Here is a 20,632-nt window from a genome sequence, read left to right on the forward strand (position 1 = left end):
AATAAACAAATCATGGGCTTCCCTCTCCCCAGCCATCTCTTTCCAGCATGTGCCATTAGTTTAAAGCCAATTAAAAATCCAATTCGTAGGATAACCTCTGCTTCCGGAAACAGAGTCGGAAGGTTGTGGCAGACAACATGCTTCTGCATCCAGTGCCTTTGCCTGCTCCTGCATTCCATGAAGAAGTGAGTGCCAGACCTCAGGGCAAACCGCAGATGAAAGCCCGTTCCTCTTAAGCCAAGAGAGGAATTCAGAGTATGGTTTAACGGACCCCAACCATTTTCTCTATCTTTAAAATCCTCTCCTAATATCTCCAAGAAGAGATTTTGCATTAAGCAGAAGTGAAGACACGGTCATACACAACTGACTTTATTGCTTATAATTTCTGTTTGGGTTACCCTTATCAGCCCAGCACACTCTTTAAATGTGAGATATGTGAAATAATTTTGTTTTTAAAATTAAGCATGCTTGTAAATAGTCATTTGCCTGGTCAGCTGTGGTGTCTAAGGATCAAGCAAGAAAGCTTTGATAAACCACCTGGTTTTGCCACAGTTTTGGTGTGTCACAAGCAACTGTCACAAGCTAGCGTGGGCAGATGGGCTGGTAAAAATGTTTCTGGTTTAATAACTTACGTGAACTCATTTGCAATGATGAAATAAAGACCAGCATCTTTCTAGGAAAGGAGTTTTGTTATAATTTCAAGTGTCCAAATATCTCCCCGCATTTTAATTTCTTTGTAGTAGAAACTTGTGGGTACCTTCAAAGAATATGAAGAGTGTCACGATGCTCCACATTTGCCTGCATTGTGCCTTCCTTGCACCCATCTGTCAGGAATGCTTTGATGGTGTTTCCTGCTTGGCAGGGGGTTGGACTGGATGGCCCTTGTGGTCTCTTCCAACTCTAGGATTCTATGATGGCAATTCCTCCTAATCTCCAGAATTTTCTGTACTTCAGATTTATCTATTTTTGTTTAGTGCCATAAACCATTAATTCTCAAACTGTGTCAGGGCACACCAGCATGCCAGAAGAAATGCTAGTTTAGTAGCTGCAGGATGATAGAAGCTTCCAGTACCTGACCTACTGTTTCTCTGCATGATCCACTGTTTGAACTTGCCATCTTCCAACCAGGAGGAACGATGGTCAGACCAGTCACTCATGCAGAGACACAGACAGGCAGAGAAGCTCCTTTGAAGGCAGGCAATTATTTCTCTTTCACACTCTAGAGCATTCTGGTTATGTGCACAGCATGCCTCCATTCTGCACAAGTGGAGCTCAGCTGTCAGAAACCTGAATTGAAGCAGGAAAGACAAAGCACAAACATCTAAAGGGGCATGGATGCTTAATATACTATTGTGAATTTGTACTGAAAAGCTTTGTATTTTAAAATCTTTGGGGAAAAATATGTGCTGGTTTGTTTTGTAGGCTAACAGAAGCACACCGAACAGCTGTCAAAGTCATCAGAAGAATGCAGTATTTTGTAGCCCGGAGGAAATTTCAGGTAATAAATGGCAAGAGCAACAGAACCAAGTAGTCCATAACATAAGTACTGTGGAAAAGGTATTTGAGGTGAAATGTGTTTAAACAAAAACAAAAACACTCCAACACCCCCCCCTCTGCCAAGGCACCAAACTGCATAGCTCAAAATTGTTCAGACAGAACCTTGATTACTCATAGCTTCTAGTATTATAGAGACTAATTACTGTGAGCATTGTTTTATGTTTGAATCTATTTTTTAAAGTTTGCAATTTCCTTTTTACACTGACTTCCATTGTGCCACCACTACAGATTGGACACAATGTACTTCTTTCCCCCATCATTAACCCCTTCAGCTTTCTCTGCCTGTCCCTGGAGAGACTTCAGCATTCTCTACCACAGGGTTAGAGGAATCTGTAAATTTTGTTTTCTCTCTGTCTCTAATTTTTCCAAGCTAAAGTTTGGCTTTGCACATTTTGATATCAGTTTGCATTTTTTAAAAATAGACAGTGTGAAAATTCATCCACATTTTAGTGTGAATTTGCGCTGTGGGTTAAACCACTGTGCCACTTGGGCTTGCCGATCGAAAGGTCAGCGGTTCAAATCCCCGTCTCAGGGTGAGCTCCCGTTGCTCCGTCCCAGCTCCTGCCCACCTAGCAGTTTGAAAGCACATCAAAGTGCAAGTAGATAAATAGGTACTGCTACAGCAGGAAGGTAAACGACATTTCCGTGTGCTGCTCTGGTTCGCCAGAAGGGGCCTGAGTCACGCTGACCACATGACCTGGAAGCTGTACACCGGCTCCCTTGGCCAGTAAAGCAAGATGAGCGCCGCAACCCCAGAGTCGGTCACAACTTTACCTAAAGGTAAAGGGGTCCCTTTACCTTTTTATCCTTACATGCACATTTTTATATGCAGTTTTGACTAATGAACCCTTTTTGGCAAAGCACTTTACCCTGGCATATGCATTTGTGTACACGTTCCTTTGCTAGAGCAATGCATTGCAAAATTTGGAGGAGTGCAAGTTTCAAAGGGCGGCTGTGTTTTGGTTCTTGTATTGTTTTGTAAAGTCCAAATTAGGTAGGTTCACCTTTAAATGAGAACGTAATCAAATTTCTCCCCCCTTCCTTGAGAACCTGCCTTGCACACCACAGCTGTGTTTCATGTAGCATTTCACTTTGGAATCCAGTTTTGTTGTAGTTCTTTCTTATTCTGTGCTTATGCTTAAAAAGACCTGCAGAGGATGCCAGGTTAGTGCCCCTCCCCATTTTTTGCTTCCATTGTGTATATTTGGGATTTGAGTCATTCTCAGCACCTGACTGGACTAGCTTAGTCATTACTTTACAGCATTCTAATGTGGATTGTTCTATATGAACAAAGAGAGGTTTATTAGTAAGGAAGAAGATTAATTATGCATTTGGGTAGCCTCCTCTCTCTTTTTCTGCTTTTGTTTCCCAAACCTTTGTTAGAACAGCTAGGCATTCAGCCATTGTGATACAATAGAGAGCCCCCCAAAATCGATTCGAGGGGTTGGATGCAAGGGAGGGGGACACTTAAGCAAACTGCTCTCAAAGCATCTCTGCCAGTCAAGTCCAGAGAGTGCTACTGGCACAGTTGCCCTGCGAGAGAGACAATAGTCTGCTTTTTCTGGCCAGAAATAACGATGTGTCAGCGTCTGTAAGCAGGAAGTTGGAGAAAGCAATAAATTTGGAGCCTTAAAAAATTGAAAGTATAACGGTCCACCCCTTCCCTCCAAGCACACACAACATGCCAAGAAAAGAGTGAAGCTGTGTTCCCCCAAACCAAGGTCCAGGTAGGCCCAGACTGCTGAAGACTATTTAAAACAATTTTGTTTCTTTTTGTAGTGGTGGTGGGGGAGAGAGGGGGGTCCATTTCCTCTACTTCTGGTTCTTGTTCTTCTTGTTCTTTGCAACTTTTGTTTTTCCTCTCTGCTTTTATCTGGAATTTCTAGGATCCCATGGCTGCAGTCCAAGCATGACTCCATCACACGCTAGAGTGTTTAATGCATGCCAATATCTCTGGCTGAGGCTGGTGGCAGAGAGAAAACAGACAACAAGACTAACAAGCTGTTGTTACTTCTCTTTCACTTAGTAGATTTTTTACTGTACCTTCTCTAGTCTTTTTCTGGTCCCTTGAACCACAACCAAAAGAGGGACCCATTGCACCGCCAGATTCCCCTTGGAGATAAAGCAGATTCAAAGACAGCAAAAACCAAAGAGAGCACAGTTGTCACCTCCTTTTACTGTAAAATAAAAAAATTCCTTCAGTAGCACCTTAAAGACCAACTAAGTTTATATTTTAGTAATTTATTTATAAAATATATATTATTTTATTTTTATATTTTAGTAATATAAACTTAGTTGGTCTTTAAGGTGCTACTGAAGGAATTTTTTTATTTTGCTTCGACTCAGACCAACACGGCTACCTACCTGTAACTAATCCTTTTACTGTGTTTACTCCATGAATTATTGCATTGTCATGCAAATTTTGCAGGTTCACCTTTTCTCTTTTTTGGGGTGTATTTTTAGCAACAAAACAGTCAGGTAGCTAATTAATGCTTTTGCTTGTTTGTTCTGCTGTTTCCCCTTTAAACTTAAATCATAGAATTGTAGAGTTGGAAGGGACCACAACAGCTGCTAAATCTGGTCCTCCCTGCAAGAGAGGGTTGCGGTGTTGCGGTGGGTCTCAGCAGACCAGGTCTAGGTGTTGGGGCGGGGCAATTGGAGCAGCCACAACACCCTATTGGTGGTCCATCTGACGGGGTGCAATTGGGCTGAGGGCTTGCCAATCAAAGAGTCAGGTGGACCAGTATTTAAGCGCTGCACTCACCGTAGAGATCCTCCTCCGGTTGAATTGCATCCGAACACCCGCCCACCGCTCCCTAATTTTAGGGCTTTCGCTTGACCTTGCTATGCCGTCGTGTGTCGTCTGCCGTTGTTGCAGGGGCACAGCAGGATTCTTCCCCACTTAGCTGAGTGGCTGTTGCTATTTGGATTTCGCCTGCCGCTTAGCAATTCATCACAACTTGTAAGGTTGGTGGATAGGCTCTGTCTGGTTCATGCTGCTAGAAATGCACTTCAAGTGCTCCTGAATAAATGAACTAAATAAATGAGCATATGAGACCCTGCCTAATTCCCTGCCTCTCCCACATTTGCTGCTGTCACCATCACCTCCTCCTTCCACTCCATCCGATGAGATTTTTATTTTTTTCAGCTTGCCTGCAGTTGCATGTGTCAGATGTGAATTGCCATGTGTTGGCAACAGGCTGCACAGCTCTTTAGTTCATTTGCTGCAGTGGAGTAAGTGGTGATGAGGCAAGAATGATGGCTTGAACCAACCTTTGGTACACTTATGTGGTTGTCCATCAATTCAGCTGTGAAGAGAAGACATGCTGGTGGCACCTGTTAATGAAGTGTGTTGAACAGTGGTAGGTGATTTCTCATGGGTCAATTAACAGCAAGTTGAGGCACTTCTCCCCAGCCATGGAAGATGTACATCAGGAACAAGGGTGGGAAGATACTGGCAGTGCCTCCTGTTTGCCAAGAGCCCACTGTAGAGGTGGCATGGGTTGGGGGCTGCAGAGGAGTTAGCAGCTGCGCCTGCTGTCACTGCCACTTCTGCACCTGCAGTAGGCGATGCATTCATGGGAATCCAAATTTACTGTCCCTTTGGATCAGGCATCCCCAAACTACAGCCCTCCAGATGTCTTGGCCTACAACTCCCATGATCCCTAGCTAACAGGACCAGTGGTCAGGGAAGATGGGAATTGTAGTCCAAAACATCTGGAGGGCTGAAGTTTGGGGATGCCTGCTTTGGATCCTGCTGCCTGAGTGGAGCTGAGGGTAGGCAGAGTCCAAAGTTACAACAGGCAGCATACACTTGACCTAGAGCAGGCTTCCTCAAACTCAGCTCTCCAGATGTTTTGAGACTACAATTCCCATCATCCCTGACCACTCATCCTGCTAGCTAGGGATCATGGGAGTTGTAGGCCAAAAACATCTGGAGGGCCGAGTTTGAGGAAGCCTGATCTAGAGATACACTCAGACAACCTGATCACAGACTGACACACACAGTTGTAAGTGGTGATGGTGGGGAGAAACAGCGAGGCTAGGGCCTCTGAGGGGGGCAGAAATGGCGAGGTCTAAGAGGTGGGTGGGGAGATTTCTGTGCTGCGCTGCAAAAAAGGTACTAGTCCCTTTGTCACAGCACAGGTCAGGAACCGGCTCTAGGTAGAGTCCCGGTGGCACGGGGCGCTAGGGCGTTGGGCCGGTAGGCAGGGAGCTGCGCGGCAAAGCCACGCGGAAGCGGGAAGCCATGCTGCGCCCTGCGCCAGGGCAGCCGACCTGCTCGAGACTGCCCTGCATAGTTCCCTCCTCGTTCTTTACTCCAGTCTCCTGCTGAGTCTCCAAAGTGGTGTGTTGGCTAAACTTCTGTCTCCCTGCCCCTTGCCCAAATGGAACTGCAGCAGCAGTGTGATTAGTTGAAAGCAACCTGAATGAAATCTGATTGGTGCTCTCCAGGTGCACAATTCAGAGTAAAATGAAGTGCTAGCTGTGGATTCTTGTGGGAGCCAAGGTGACTAGGTGTCTCTTATCTCAAGGAAAGAAGGTGTTTGAAGGCTTGAACACTATTTTTTAACTGGAAATTGCCTAGATAATTTCCTCACTCTCCTTCTGAAGGGTTAAGGGGGTGGGAACGAGGAATGGGAGTGCAGACTCTCAGAAGGACAGAGTAACTGCAATAGGGGAGAGGAGGAGAGGGCTCCTCCTGTCAGTAGGTTGCTGCCCCTTCTGGACATTGCCTCCATCTTCAACCTGCCACACTTCCAAACTAGGGGTATAGTCTCTGACCGCATCATGTAACTCAGTATTGCTTTATCTTAAGGATTCTGTCCATGCCATGGCAAATCTGCATTTCTGTGGTACATAACCTCTTATTACACTGTGGCTTGCATATGGGTGAATCATTATCCTAAATCAGTGATGGGCAAACTAGGCCCTCCATCTGTTTTGGGACTACAATTCCCATCATCCCTGACCACTGGTCCTGTTAGCTAGGGATGATGGGAGTTGTAGTCCCAGAACAGATGGAGGGCCTTGGATGGAGGGCCTTTGGCCATCACTGTCCGAAGTCCTCGCCTATGTATCCAGCAGGTTATATCAATTAAAAAAGCAATCTGGAGTTAGGATAAACAAAAGTATAAAGAGAAAAGATGGAGTATGGTCTGGAGAACTATTTATTACATGAAACTTTTCATTGACTTAGAGGGGCACCTTAGACCTTTGGATTCCAGATGATGCAGTCAGTGGCGGGGTGCTGAATTTCATAATCTGATATGAAATAATATGCCACTTCTTTGGTGACCAGCAACAATCTTTTATACAGACAATTGTTTATTCCCTGTACAGTATTATGCTATGCTTTGCACTATCAGACACCTATGTGTTACTAAATGTGTTCCTAATGCTCCTTTATGCATCAATGGCATGAAGAGTCCCTGCATGTGCAAACATTAGGTGGGCGGGGGGGTCACACCCCTGGCCACTCCCTCACCATTGCTCACCTTCCAAGGCCCCATCCCAGACAAAAATGCATAAGTGAAGCCTACATGGCCTGTTGTGACTGAGCAGGGGGAAGGGTCCCTCCAGTTTCACAGGTGAGAACCAACCATGTGGCTCCAGTGCCCCTTTCTAGATGCCGAGGCTCTACATGTGATGATTGTGTAAAGAGGGTTTGGGTGTAAGCATGTTGTTGTCGTTGTTTAGTCGTTTAGTCGTGTCCGTCTCTTCGTGACCCCATGGACCAGAGCACGCCAGGCACTCCTGTCTTCCACTGCCTCCCACAGTTTGGTCAAACTCATGTTCGTAGCTTCGAGAACACTGTCCAACCATCTCGTCCTCTGTCGTCCCCTTCTCCTAGTGCCCTCCATCTTTCCCAACATCAGGATCTTTTCCAGGGAGTCTTCTCTTCTCATGAGGTGGCCAAAGTATGGGAGCCTCAGCTTCACGATCTGTCTTTCCAGTGAGCACTCAGGGCTGATTTCCTTCAGAATGGATAGGTTTGATCTTCTTGCAGTCCATGGGACTCTCAAGAGTCTCCTCTAGTACCATAATTCAAAAGCATCCATTCTTCGGCGATCAGCCTTCTTTATGGTCCAGCTCTCACTTCCATACATCACTACTGGGAAAACCATAGCTTTAACTATAACTATAACGGACCTTTGTCGGCAAGGTCTCTGCTTTTTAAGATGCTGTCTAGGTTTGTCATTGCTTTTCTCCCAAGAAGCAGGCGTCTTTTAATTTCGTGACTGCTGTCACCATCTGCAGTGATCATGGAACCCAAGAAAGTAAAATCTCTCACTGCCTCCATTTCTTCCCCTTCTATTTGCCAGGAGGTGATGGGACCAGTGGCCATGATCTTGGTTTTTTTGATGTTGAGCTTCAGACCATATTTTGCGCTCTCCTCTTTCATCCTCATTAAGAGGTTCTTTAATTCCTCCTCACTTTCTGCCATCAAGGTTGTGTCATCTGCATATCTGAGGTTGTTGATATTTCTTCCGGCAATCTTAATTCCAGTTTGGGATTCATCCAGTCGAGCCTTTTGCATGATGAATTCTGCATATACGTTAAATAAGCAGGGAGACAATAAACAACCTTGTCGTACTCCTTTCTCAATTTTGAACCCATCAGTTGTTCCATATCCAGTTTTAACTGTAGCTTCTTGTCCCACATAGAGATTTCTCAGGAGACAGATGAGGTGATCAGGCACTCCCATTTCTTTAAGAACTTGCCATAGTTTGCTGTGGTCGACACAGTCAAAGGCTTTTGCATAGTCAATGAAGCAGAAGTAGACGTTTTTCTGGAACTCTCTAGCTTTCTCCATAATCCAGCACATGTTAGCTATTTGGTCTCTGGTTCCTCTGCCCCTTCGAAATCCAGCTTGCACTTCTGGGAGTTCTCGGTCCACATACTGCTTAAGCCTGCCTTGTAGAATTTTAAGCATAACCTTGCTAGCGTGTGAAATGAGCGCAATTGTGCGGTAGTTGGAGCATTCTTTGGCACTGCCCTTCTTTGGAATTGGGATGTAGACTGATCTTCTCCAATCCTCTGGCCATTGCTGAGTTTTCCAAACTTGCTGGCATATTGGGAGTAGCACCTTAACAGCATCATCTTTTAAAATTTTAAATAGTTCAGCTGGAATATCATCACTTCCACTGGCCTTGTTATTAGCAGTGCTTTCTAAGGCCCATTTGACTTCACTCTCCAAGATGTCTGGCTCAAGGTCAGCAACCACACTACCTGGGGTGTACGAGACCTCCAACAGGCATATAAAAGTTATGACGCTGGAAGATGAGCCCCTCAGGTCGGAAGGTGTCCAACATGCTACTGAGGGTGTAAGCATAGATCTACTGTATATGAGATTGATGTATTGATGTATAAAAGATGCTACATTTTCCAAAGTTTGAGCCTGTTTAGTATGATAGCTAAGAGATCTACAACCAGGAAGTCTTTTGGTCAAATCTTGTGTCTGCCATGGACTCTCTCACTGACCTTAGGCAAGCCACTTTCTCTCATTCCCAGCCCACTCCTTGTCTGAAATAGGAAATGTGATAAAATACCAGCATATATTGCAGGGGGGCTGCATCAAGATAATGTACATGAAAGATCTGAAAGTACTTACACAAATCCTTAAGTATTAATATCTATCTGATGAAGTGTGCATGCACACGAAAGCTCATACCAAAATAAAAACTTAGTTGGTCTTTAAGGTGCTACTGAAGGAATTTTTTTTTATTTTGTTTCGACTCAGACCAACACGTTCTGATGCAATAACAAGATATCTCTCACCTTTTCCATTTTTATTTGTTCTCTTTTCATAGCAAGCTCGGAAGCCTTATGATGTGCGTGATGTGATCGAACAATACTCTCAAGGGCATCTCAATATGATGGTTCGAATAAAAGAACTCCAAAGAAGGTACCCAGCCTACAGTTGCTTCAGGTGCCCTGTGGGCCAGCAGTGAGGGATGGACATTTGAGAAGCATTTTGGGGCAGAAATGTTGTACACAGAAATTGGTGATGTTACATTGTCTAACACTGTATTAAAGAGACTTGCTGAAGTTGTGTATGTTAACAGGTTATTGTTCCCGCAGGGGAATGGAATATGCCTTAGCATTTTTTCAAATGCTCAAATCATTTCATGCATTTTATTTTCTTGCAGTCTTTATAGAAACTCTGAAAGGTTCACCAGTTTTATAATCCTCAAAATAGAGAAAGGAGGTTGATAGAAGAGTGGCAGAGGTGATACTGATGTTGCTCAGTATCCTTCTACCTCTTGGGAAAAAGAATAGTCTTGTGACTCTTTATAAGGACTAACAAATTCATTATTTATTTATTTTATTCACCATTGGATTGTAGGGGGAAAACCTCAAATGATAAAATGGTATAATTATCTCTAAAAAATTTCAACTGCAATTAAAAACATACAAAATGAAGAAATTTAAGATTTATTTGGAGAAGAAATATAAGATTAAAAATGGACAATAAGGGAAGTGGAAGTATAAAGAGGCTGAAGAAGCAATTAGATATAGTAAGGAGGAAGTAAGATTAAATGTAAAATAATTATTATGATTTCTAGATTCAAATAATATTTTGAAATATTAGAAATTTGTGGTTATAATGGATCAAGAATAATATGTATAATGAGTATCTTAGAAGAAGAATTGATTTATGAAGTAGAGAGTGCTACATTAGTTATAAATAGAAGCGTGGAAGGGGGGGGAAGGAGGAAGTCGACAGAAGAAGAAATTGTATTGATTATATTGTTAAAGAAAGGTTTTTTTCTTTTTGGTCTTTTTCTTTTTGTATTTTTTGTTTTTTGTTATTTTTGTTATTTTTTCTTTTATCTACATTTTTCAATATTTTTGTATGTGTTAAAATCAATAACAATATATTTTTTAAAAAAATAAAACATACAAAACGTTAAAACCACAATCAAATAGACCAAAACAGGTTAAAACTCATACAAAGTTTCAAAACTGTAGGCTTGTCTAAATAGGAATGTCTTCAGCAGGCTTTTTAACAGGCTTTTTGCAAGGATTATGCCACCGGCTCCCTTGGCTTATAGAGTGAAATGAGCGCCGCAAGCCCAGAGTTCTAATATTATCATGACCATTCTAGATATCCAGGTTGATAATAGAAAGACCAGGCCCCTGGTGGCAGCCAAAATGGCGCATGATGCACAAAATAAAATTGCCTGTCTTGGGCGCCTTGGCCCTGCTAACTTAACTTCTTTCCTGAGCAGGTGGAGGAGGAGAGCCTCTGTCACTGATCTCAAATCTCTGGCAGGTTTGTATGAATGTAGGCAGTCCTTTGGATAACTTGATCCCAAGCCACTAAGGGCTTTAATGGTTATGACCGACACTTTGAATTGTGCCCTGAAGTGTAAGGGTAAAGGTAAAGGGACCCCTGACCATTAGGTCCAGTCGTGACCGACTCTGGGGTTGCGGCGCTCATCTCGTGTTATTGGCCGAGGGAGCCGGCGTACAGCTTCCAGGTCATGTGGCCAGCATGACAGAGCCGCTTCTGGCGAACCAGAGCAGCGCATGGAAACACCGTTTACCTTCCCGCTGTAGCAGTACCTATTTATCTACTTGCACTTTGACATGCTTTCAAACTGCCCTGAAGTGTATAGGCAGCTACTACAGCTGACACAGAATTGGTGTAATATGGTATGGGTGTTTAGTTTTTGTGAAAATCCAGGCTGCTGCATTCTGCCCCAGCTGAAGCTTCTCCACTGTCTTCATGGGCAGCCCCATTTGGAGCCCATTTTAACAGTCCAGTCTTGATGTAATTGGGACAGGAATTGCTGTTGCATGAGCCTCCATATTCACATAGGATTGCACCTGGCTGATAAAAGGCACTCCTTGCCACCCCTGGCAGCTTTGGTTCTGCAGATAATGTTGATTCCAAGAGGAGCCCCAAGCTGCAAAGATGGTCTTTCAGTGGAAGTGCAACCTAATTCAGCCCCAGGTAAATTCATCCAAGCAGAACCAGCCATTTCCCCAGTCACAGTATTTCTGTATTTGTCTGGGTTATATTTCAATTTGTTTACCCTCATCTATCTCAAATCTGCCTCTAGACAGAGTCAGGTATTTCACAGCCTTCCTAGGATTAGCCAATGGAAACATGAGGCAGAGTTGTGTGTCATCTGCGTACTAATAAGGAGCAGGACCAAGGAACAGTCTCTGTGTAGGCTTGCTCTCTCCTACTGTAGATCGCACAAGCAAAATTGGCACCACTAAAACCTGAAGCACAATGAAATCAATTTGATAACATTCTTGTGTAATCAAATTCTCTTTTTCAGGTTGGATCATTCCTTGGGGAAGCCTGGCCTCTTTCTTCCAGGTACAGAACATTTCTATAGACCTATCAGTTGCATCAGCCAATGAAGGGCAGGTGGGGGGGTATTTAACTCAAAATGTAGGCCACTATTTAGTTATTATATTCAACTGATAGTCAACAAAAGGTTGTGAAAAGCTCTCTCTTTAATGATTCTTACAGAATTATATGTGCATATTTTACTACGCATGTAAAACATAACCAATGTCAGAGGAACGGCCATCTTACAGGCTTTTCTCCATGCATCTTTAGTTACAGGTCTGTCTTACATAGCTCAGTGATCAGGAAGGGAGGGCAGTTGAACTGCTTTTCTCTTTCTGGATTAACTTGATTTGCTCTCCGTAATATCAGCTCCCCTTCATGGATCAATGCCTTGTCGTGGTGAAGGGGCTTGAATAACTCAGAGAAGCTATGAGCTATGCCATGCAGGGCCACCCAAGATGGACAGGTCATAGTGGAGAGTTTTGACTAAATGTGATCCACCTGGAGAAGGAACTGGCAAGCCACTCCAGTATCCCTGCCAAGAAAACTCCATGGACAAAGACAACAGGCATATAAAAGTTATGACGCTGGAAGATGAGCCCCTCAGGTCGGAAGGCGTCCAACATGCTACTGAGGAAGAGTGGAGGACAAGTACAAGTAGATTCAGAGCTGATAAAGCGGCTGGGCCAAAGCCGAAAGGTCGCTCAGTTGCGGATATGCCTGGAAGCGAAAGGAAAGTCCGATGCTGTAAAGTAAAAATATTGCATAGGAACCTGGAATGTAAGAACCATGGATGTAGGTAAGTTGGATTTGTTCAAAAATGAGATGGCAAGAATTAATATTGACATCCTGGGCATCAGTGAACTAAAATGGAAGGGAATGGGCGAATTCAGTTCGGATGGCTATCATATCTACTACTGTGGGCAAGAATCCCGTAGAACAGTGATCCTCAACCCCCGGGCCACGGACCGGTACCGGTCCGTGGATCAAGTGGTACCGGGCCGCCCAAGGAACATTTAAATACAATTAAATTAAAATTATTAAATCAAAACAATCTAAATAAAATATAAACAATCAACGTTCCCCCCCTCAGCGGGCCGCAGTAAAATTATCAAACGTCGACTGGTCCGCGGCGATAAAAAGGTTGGGGAGCACTGCCGTAGAAGAAATGGAATGGCCCTCATAGTCAACAAAAGAGTGGCAAAAGCTGTAATGGGATGCAATCTCAAAAATGATCTCGATACGAATCCAAGGCAGACCTTTTAACATCACAGTAATCCAAGTTTATGCACCAACTACCGGTGCTGAAGAAAGTGAAATTGACCAGTTCTATGAAGACTTACAACACCTTCTAGAAATGACACCAAAGAAGGATGTTCTTCTCATTACAGGGGATTGGAATGCTAAAGTAGGGAATCAAGAGATAAAAGGAACAACTGGCAAGTTTGGCCTTGGAGTTCAAAATGAAGCAGGGCAAAGGCTAATAGAGTTCTGTCAAGAGAACAAGCTGGTCATCACAAACACTCTTTTCCAACAACACAAGAGACGACTCTACACATGGATATAACCAAATGGGCAGCATCGAAATCAGATTGATTATATTCTCTGCAGCCAAAGATGGAGAAGCTCTATACAGTCAGCAAAAACAAGACCTGGAGCTGACTGTAACTCAGATCATCAGCTTCTTATAGCAAAATTCCAGCTTAAACTGAAGAAAGTAGGAAAAACCACTGGGACAGGTTTAAGGATTTAGATTTGGTGGACAGAGTGCCTGAAGAACTATGGATGGAGGCTCGTAACATTATACAGGAGGCAGCAACAAAAACCATCCCAAGGAAAAGGAAATGCAAGAAAGCAAAATGGCTGTCCAACGAGGCCTTACAAATAGTGGGGGAGAGAAGGCAAGCAAAATGCGAGGGAGATAGGGAAAGATACAGGAAACTGAATGCAGATTTCCAAAAAATAGCAAGGAGAGACAAGAGGGTCTTCTTAAATGAGCAATGCAAAGAAATAGAGGAAAACAATAGAATGTGGGAAAACCAGAGATCTGTTCAAGAAAATTGGAGATATGAAAGGAAATTTCGTAAAAAGATTACCATAATCAAGGACAAATGGGTAAGGACCTAACAGAAGCAGAAGACATCAAGAAGAGGTGGCAAGAATACACAGAGGAATTATACCAGAAAGATATGGAGGTCTCGTACACCCCAGGTAGTGTGGTTGCTGACCTTGAGCCAGACATCCTGGAGAGTGAAGTCAAATGGGCCTTAGAAAGCACTGCTAATAACAAGGCCAGTGGAAGTGATGATATTCCAGCTGAACTATTTAAAATTTTAAAAGATGATGCTGTTAAGGTGCTACACTCAATATGCCAGCAAGTTTGGAAAACTCAGCAGTGGCCAGAGGATTGGAGAAGATCAGTCTACATCCCAATTCCAAAGAAGGTCAGTGCCAAAGAATGCTCCAACTACCGCACAATTGCGCTCATTTCACACGCTAGCAAGGTTATGCTTAAAATTCTACAAGGCAGGCTTCAGCAGTATGTGGACCGAGAACTTCCAGAAGTACAAGCTGGATTTCGAAGGGGCAGTGGAACCAGAGACCAAATAGCAAACATGCGCTGGATTATGGAGAAAGCTAGAGAGTTCCAGAAAAACATCTACTTCTGCTTCATTGACTATGCAAAAGCCTTTGACTGTGTCAACCACAGCAAACTATGGCAAGTTCTTAAAGAAATGGGAGTGCCTGATCACCCCATCTGTCTCCTGAGAAATCTCTATGTGGGACAAGAAGCTACAGTTAGAACTGGATATGGAACAACTGATTGGTTCAAAATTGGGAAAGGAGTACGACAAGGTTGTATATTGTCTCCCTGCTTATTTAACTTATATGCAGAATTCATCATGCGAAAGGCTGGACTAGATGAATCCCAAACCGGAATTAAGATTGCCGGAATAAATATCAACAACCTCAGATATGCAGATGACACAACCTTGATGGCAGAAAGTGAGGAGGAATTAAAGAACCTTTTAATGAGGGTGGAAGAGGAGAGCGCAAAATATGGTCTGAAGCTTAACATAAAAAAAAAAAAAACAACCAAGATCATGGCCACTGGACCCATCAGCTCCTGGCAAATAGAAGGGGAGGAAATGGAGGCAGTGAGAGATTTTACTTTCTTGGGCTCCTTGATCACTGCAGATGGTGACAGCAGTCACGAAATTAAAAGATGCCTGCTTCTTGGGAATAAAGCAATGACAAACCTAGAGAGCATCTTAGAAAGCAGAGACATCACCTTGCTGACAAAGGTCCGTTATAGTTAAAGCTATGGTTTTCCCAGTAGTGATGTATGGAAGTGAGAGCTGGACCATAAAGAAGGCTGATCGCCGAAGAATTGATGCTTTTGAATTCTGGTGCTGGAGGAGACTCTTGAGAGTCCCATGGACTGCAAGAAGATCAAACCTATCCATTCTGAAGGAAATCAGCCCTGAGTGCTCACTGGAAGGACAGATCGTGAAGCTGAGGCTCCAATACTTTGGCCATCTCATGAGAAGAGAAGACTCCCTGGAAAAGACCCTGATGTTGGGAAAGATTGAGGGCACTAGGAGAAGGGGACGACAGAGGACGAGATGGTTGGACAGTGTTCTCGAAACTATGAACATGAGTTTGACCAAACTGCGGGAGGCAGTGGAAGACAGGAGTGCCTGGCGTGCTCTGGTCCATGGGGTCCTCACCAAACTTGGCTGGCTGTATAACATCATCTTACTAGCTCTACCCTATCAGGACACCCTCCCCTCACTTATCTGGATAGTGGCAGCAATATGAGTGGTAGAAAGATGTGAGTCAGAGCTTTGGTTAATTTAGCTGTGAAAGCAGGGAACATTCTCAGCCCTTTATCCAAGGGTGTCAGGGGTTGCCTTCCCTTGTGTCCCAGCATACCTGGATCTCTGACATTGGTGTCCCTACAGCTTACCTAGGTGGCGCTGGGCAGAGCAGGGCAGCAGCAAGGGTGGGATGGCACAAATGCCTTGGTGGAGCCAGGCCCTGTGCTTTTGTTATGCCTGCACAGCAGTGCCCTTGCCGCTGTCCTTCTCCACCAGCATCATTGAGGTAAACTGCAGCAACATTGGTGTTAGGATGGCAGCTGTGTCCCACCACACCGGCAACTATGGTTGGTCTTTATCTAATATGGGAAATACAGTGCAATCATGTTGCCAGCCAATTTTCTACTAGAAAATTTGCTAGAACCAAATTAAACAAACTAGCTGCATTTTTTTCCAGATGTATAATTGAGTGGTTTTTCTCTTTTTTCTTTTTTAAGAAAAGGGAGTAGACAAAGGATACTATACAGTAGGAGCAAGACTGATCCGGCTGGAGGATAAGGTAAGGATTTGTTTGTTTGTTTTTCTTTCTTTCTTTCTTTCTTTCTTTGTTTTAAAACACTCTCCACACACCGTTAATGATATCAGATTTATGTGCCATGAAGATTGTATCTTATCATCATTTACTTTAAAACTCTGAGAAACCAAGATAGGAAGAGAATACAGTACACTAAAACAGCCACCCAGAGTGGCTAGGGAAACTGAGCCAGATGGGTGTGGTATAAATAATAAAATTATTATTATTATTATTATTATTATTATTATTATTATTACATTTGATGAAGAAGTTTTTTGTAGGCTGTGTTAGGGGCTGCTCTCTATACACGTCAAACTTTGATGCAAACTTTGGTGCAAAGCAGGGAGCCAGTGTGGTGTAGTGGTTAAGAGTGGTGTGTACCAGGCAGACCTCCTTTTTTCCCCCTTCTCCAAATGAAGCACAGGATAGATGTGCTTTACAAGAGAACTGAAATGGTGTGAGATGTAGCCAGCCGTGCCTGTGGCCTATACATTCATTTCTATTGATCCCACTGTCTCCTCTGGGCAAGCAGATTTCATAGGTGTTTGTTAGGGTTTTGATGAAACAGGTTTTGCAGGACTTTGGAGACAATAGTGGGGCAACATTGTGTGTCTACAATGAAGGCTCTGTTTGAAACTATTTTCATTCTCCAGCCAGGGATATATGTTTAAACATTACACCTTCCATAATAGTTTCCTTGCTGAACAGACTTAATCCCTTGTGAAATGCACCCTGGAAGTGAAGTCCTGGGGCAGAGCCAGACCTGTAGCGGGGAAAGGGCCTGTGGGGGGTTAGAACTGGGGCTACGTTGACAGGTGGGTAGAGTCAGTGGATGCTGTATAAAAGGAAGGAGTAAGTGAATGCCGTGTACAGTTGTACCTTGGTTATCAAACAGCTTAGTTGCTGAACAAATCGGCTCCCGAACGCCACAAACCCAGAAGTAAGTGTTCCAATTTGTGAACCTTTTCAGAAGCTGAACTTCCGACACTGCTTCCGCTTGAGTGCAGGAAACTCCTGCAGCCAATCAGAATACATGCCTTGGTTTTCTAATGGTTTTGGGAGTCAAATGGACTCCCGGAACGGATTAAGTTCGAGAACCAAGGTACGACTGTATAAGGAAAAGAGGGGGAGCAGAGGAGGACAGAAACTATGAAAGAAAAAACTGAGTGAGGGCTCATCCAGACTTATTTTTCTGTGGCATTTCTAGGTGCAGGTCTGTGTTAAAATGCTGTGGCCAAGCGCTTTTTTAAAACGGTAAACCCAAATTGCCATTTGTTTTAATTCAGCATTAAATCCGCCAGACTTTTTGTTGTTGGGCAAGCTCCATTGAAATCAACAAGTGAAATTTCAATATTTTAGAAGTTACTGCAGATTAAGGACATCATCATCATCATAATCATTTTAAAGCTTGTTTTGAAACTAGATTGAACCACTGTGTAATGCACCCTGACCTCTCCCAATCCATCTTTTGACTTCAAAAGGAAGTACTGCTAATATGTGTCTTCCCCCACCTTCTGTCACACCTCATGGTTTTGCATTTGTTTAGTATGACTTGAAATTGTGTAAATGATGCCTCCTAATGCCAGCCCTGAGGAGCCGACTCCCAGTCCAGTGCTACTGCTGCATGTTGGCAGAAAACGGCGGACACTCGGGGTTTATGTCACTTATTAAGTGAGGAACTTGCAAAAATACACTTCAATTGCCAACTTCAGCAATTGAAAGTTGGCATGCTCTATATATCCCCATCACCTTTAGCTCAGTTGTGATGTGTTTGTGTAGATTTAGTTATAGAAGGCTAGTTCCATGATTTCATGTTAGGGCACCGAGAGAAAGGCACCCTAAGGAGACCTGCTGAACCTAGAGGTGGAAGGGCATAGACTCCTCTCATCTGCCTCTGACCTTCTTGGCTGCTTTGGGATCAGTGGACACTGACCATACTTGTCTGGGGAGGGGAACACCTTACCTTGCTTGACTGTATAGCTAGCATTGATTGTACTAATTGTACAATAGAAATCTCAGTCCCCCTTTTGGCTCTGTGAACTACTGATTGTTGGCTTATATTATGCTTTATTGATTTATTTGTAAATTAAACCAAAGGCCTTCTTTGATTTGCTCTTGCTTACAAATAACTCATGCTGTTGTAGTTGGTATTGTAGCTGCTTGTGGTTCAATTCAGGCTACATGGAGATCTACAAGATGTGTATGGGGTCCCCTCTCCAACGGCAAATGTGTGCCATTTGGCTGAACCTTCCCTAGCTTCAATTTAAGGAGTTAACTTTAACTCCACAGATTCTATTTAAATATATTTGGACAATTTTTTTCCAACATGTTGTTGGCATTCATATCTGTTTAAATTTGCAATCTGAAACCTCTACAATTCAGATAGGGTATTACGAATGCCCTATTTATTGTTTTCTATTTAACATTTTAAAGGGGAAAAACATGTATGCCGCAAGGTGAGAGAGGAAGCAGAGAAATCTGAAAAATAAAAACTGAGAGGGACAGGAATTGATGAATAAAAAAGTGTGAAAAAGATAGCTATCTTGATTTTTGTAAAATATACATATTAGATAATTTCATAATTATATGGAAAGCATTTGTGATATTTACAGCTACAATTGACATACTCATTTTACCACAACTGTTCCACATTTATAGACAAAGAAACAATAGCACACTAAGTCAAAACAATAACTTGGTAACATTTAAAATGGGCAGAAATGCCAAGGGATGTTGAGCCATAAAGCTGAAGGCTTTAGAGCAAGATGTCAGACACAAAGTCTGAACAAAGCACAGGCTTTGTTGAAATAAGTTTTGCTTTTATTTTTAGTAAGAGCCAGGCTAACTGGAAGAACATTTAATTTGTCGGAAATGCAAATCTGTTCTCTTTCCGCCCCAAAGGGATGGTGAAGTTGTGTGATCCAAGGACTAGAATACTAGAAATGAACTACTGAGGTGGAATATCAAGCATCCATCTTCTACATCAGCTGGGGGAGGGGGAGGAAGGTACTTGCCTTTTAAAAAAATGGGTCAAGGAGTGCCAATGCAAGTTGGGACTACAACAGAATCAGAATGGAACAGTGGATTCTTTATGGAGGGAACAGGGATATCTGTCCACCAATTTTCCTTACTCTTGACATTCTTCTACACCAAACTTGGACAAACTTAGAAGACTCCACACTGTCAGGAATCCTGAGAAGGCAAAGTTTCTGATCACGCAAAGGCTCCAAGGTGTCAGTTTCTAAAAGCCTGTTGTAATAAGAAAGTATTCACCTCCCAGTGACCTGCCACCCGACAGGGAGGAAGGGAGTTCCAAAGTCTGGAAGCAGCCACTGAGAAGACATTAGTAGTCCTATTGCCAAAGTTAACATGCCAAAGTTAACATGAGGACAGGGTGGGCATCTGGTCTGCTGTTGCTGGTGATGAGCTGTTTGAGGTTGTGGAGCAAGTACAAACATCCCTACACCCAAGTCCCTGAGGATCATCTAGTCCAACCACTTGCAATGCAGGAATCTCCACTAAAGCATCCCTGACAGATGGACATCCAACCTCTGCTTAAAACCTCCAAGGAAGGAGAGTCCACCACCTTCCAAGGAAGTCTGTTCCACTGTCAAACAGCTTTTACCACCAGAAAGTTCTTCCTGATGTTTAGTCAGAATCTCCTTTATTGTAACTTGAAGTCACTGGCAAGAGCTCCGCCCAACCCCAAAGAGTCCGCTGGCTGGCAACCTCTATTGGCTAGCCTGGAGCGCCCATCAGCCAGCTTGGAGGGTGGGCTCAACTTCTGAGGTGCCTAGCAAGCTAGGCTGCGTGAGGCAAGCAAGTGAGGGCATAAACTTTTACATCTTATTTTTTTATGACTTCAAAAATGGGACAAAAGGCATCCCAAACAGGAGAGGGGACTCTGTGCCCTCCAAACAGAACAAATCTGGATTTTAAAGGACAGGTGACAACAAGGTGCCTCAGCTTGCATGCTATGTTAAGAACACTTCATTTGCCATAAGTTATTTTGGCTCATTCTTGTCATTGTTCCTCAGGTGAATTTTTATTTGCATGGCCCTAGGATGTAGGCAGAGTGCTTGGTAAGCACAACTTTTCACATATATGTTGGTCATCCTCCTGGCTGATAACATATGACGTTAACATGAGGTACGTAGATTGGCTGGGTGCTGTGCATCAAACAAGCATCACATTCTGCTTCCTTTAAACAAAGTGATACATCTTTGGCTATAAAGGGACATGCTCCCCCCCCATCCCTCCATTAGTATATCATAGAATCATAGAATCATAGAGTTGGAAGAGACCACAAGGGCCATCCAGTCCAACCCCCTGCCAAGCAGGAAACACCATCAGAGCATTCCTGAC

General features: G+C 43.4%; 1 protein-coding gene across 1 annotated transcript in view; it reads left to right on the forward strand.

Moving 5' to 3' along the window:
- The window catches only part of LOC118096523 (potassium voltage-gated channel subfamily KQT member 1-like), a 263,693-nt gene that overhangs the window by 155,751 nt on the left and 87,310 nt on the right, over positions 1–20,632 (forward strand). Inside the window, exons 12-15 of the mRNA XM_088669430.1 lie at positions 1,423–1,498; positions 9,372–9,466; positions 11,856–11,896; positions 16,191–16,252. Coding sequence (XP_088525556.1) covers positions 1,423–1,498; positions 9,372–9,466; positions 11,856–11,896; positions 16,191–16,252 — 274 coding nt within the window. The remainder of the gene's footprint in view (positions 1–1,422; positions 1,499–9,371; positions 9,467–11,855; positions 11,897–16,190; positions 16,253–20,632) is intronic.

This window comes from Zootoca vivipara, chromosome 5 (genome assembly GCF_965207765.1).
Source record: "Zootoca vivipara chromosome 5, rZooViv2.hap1.1, whole genome shotgun sequence".
In the NCBI taxonomy this organism is placed as follows: Eukaryota; Metazoa; Chordata; class Lepidosauria; order Squamata; family Lacertidae; genus Zootoca; species Zootoca vivipara.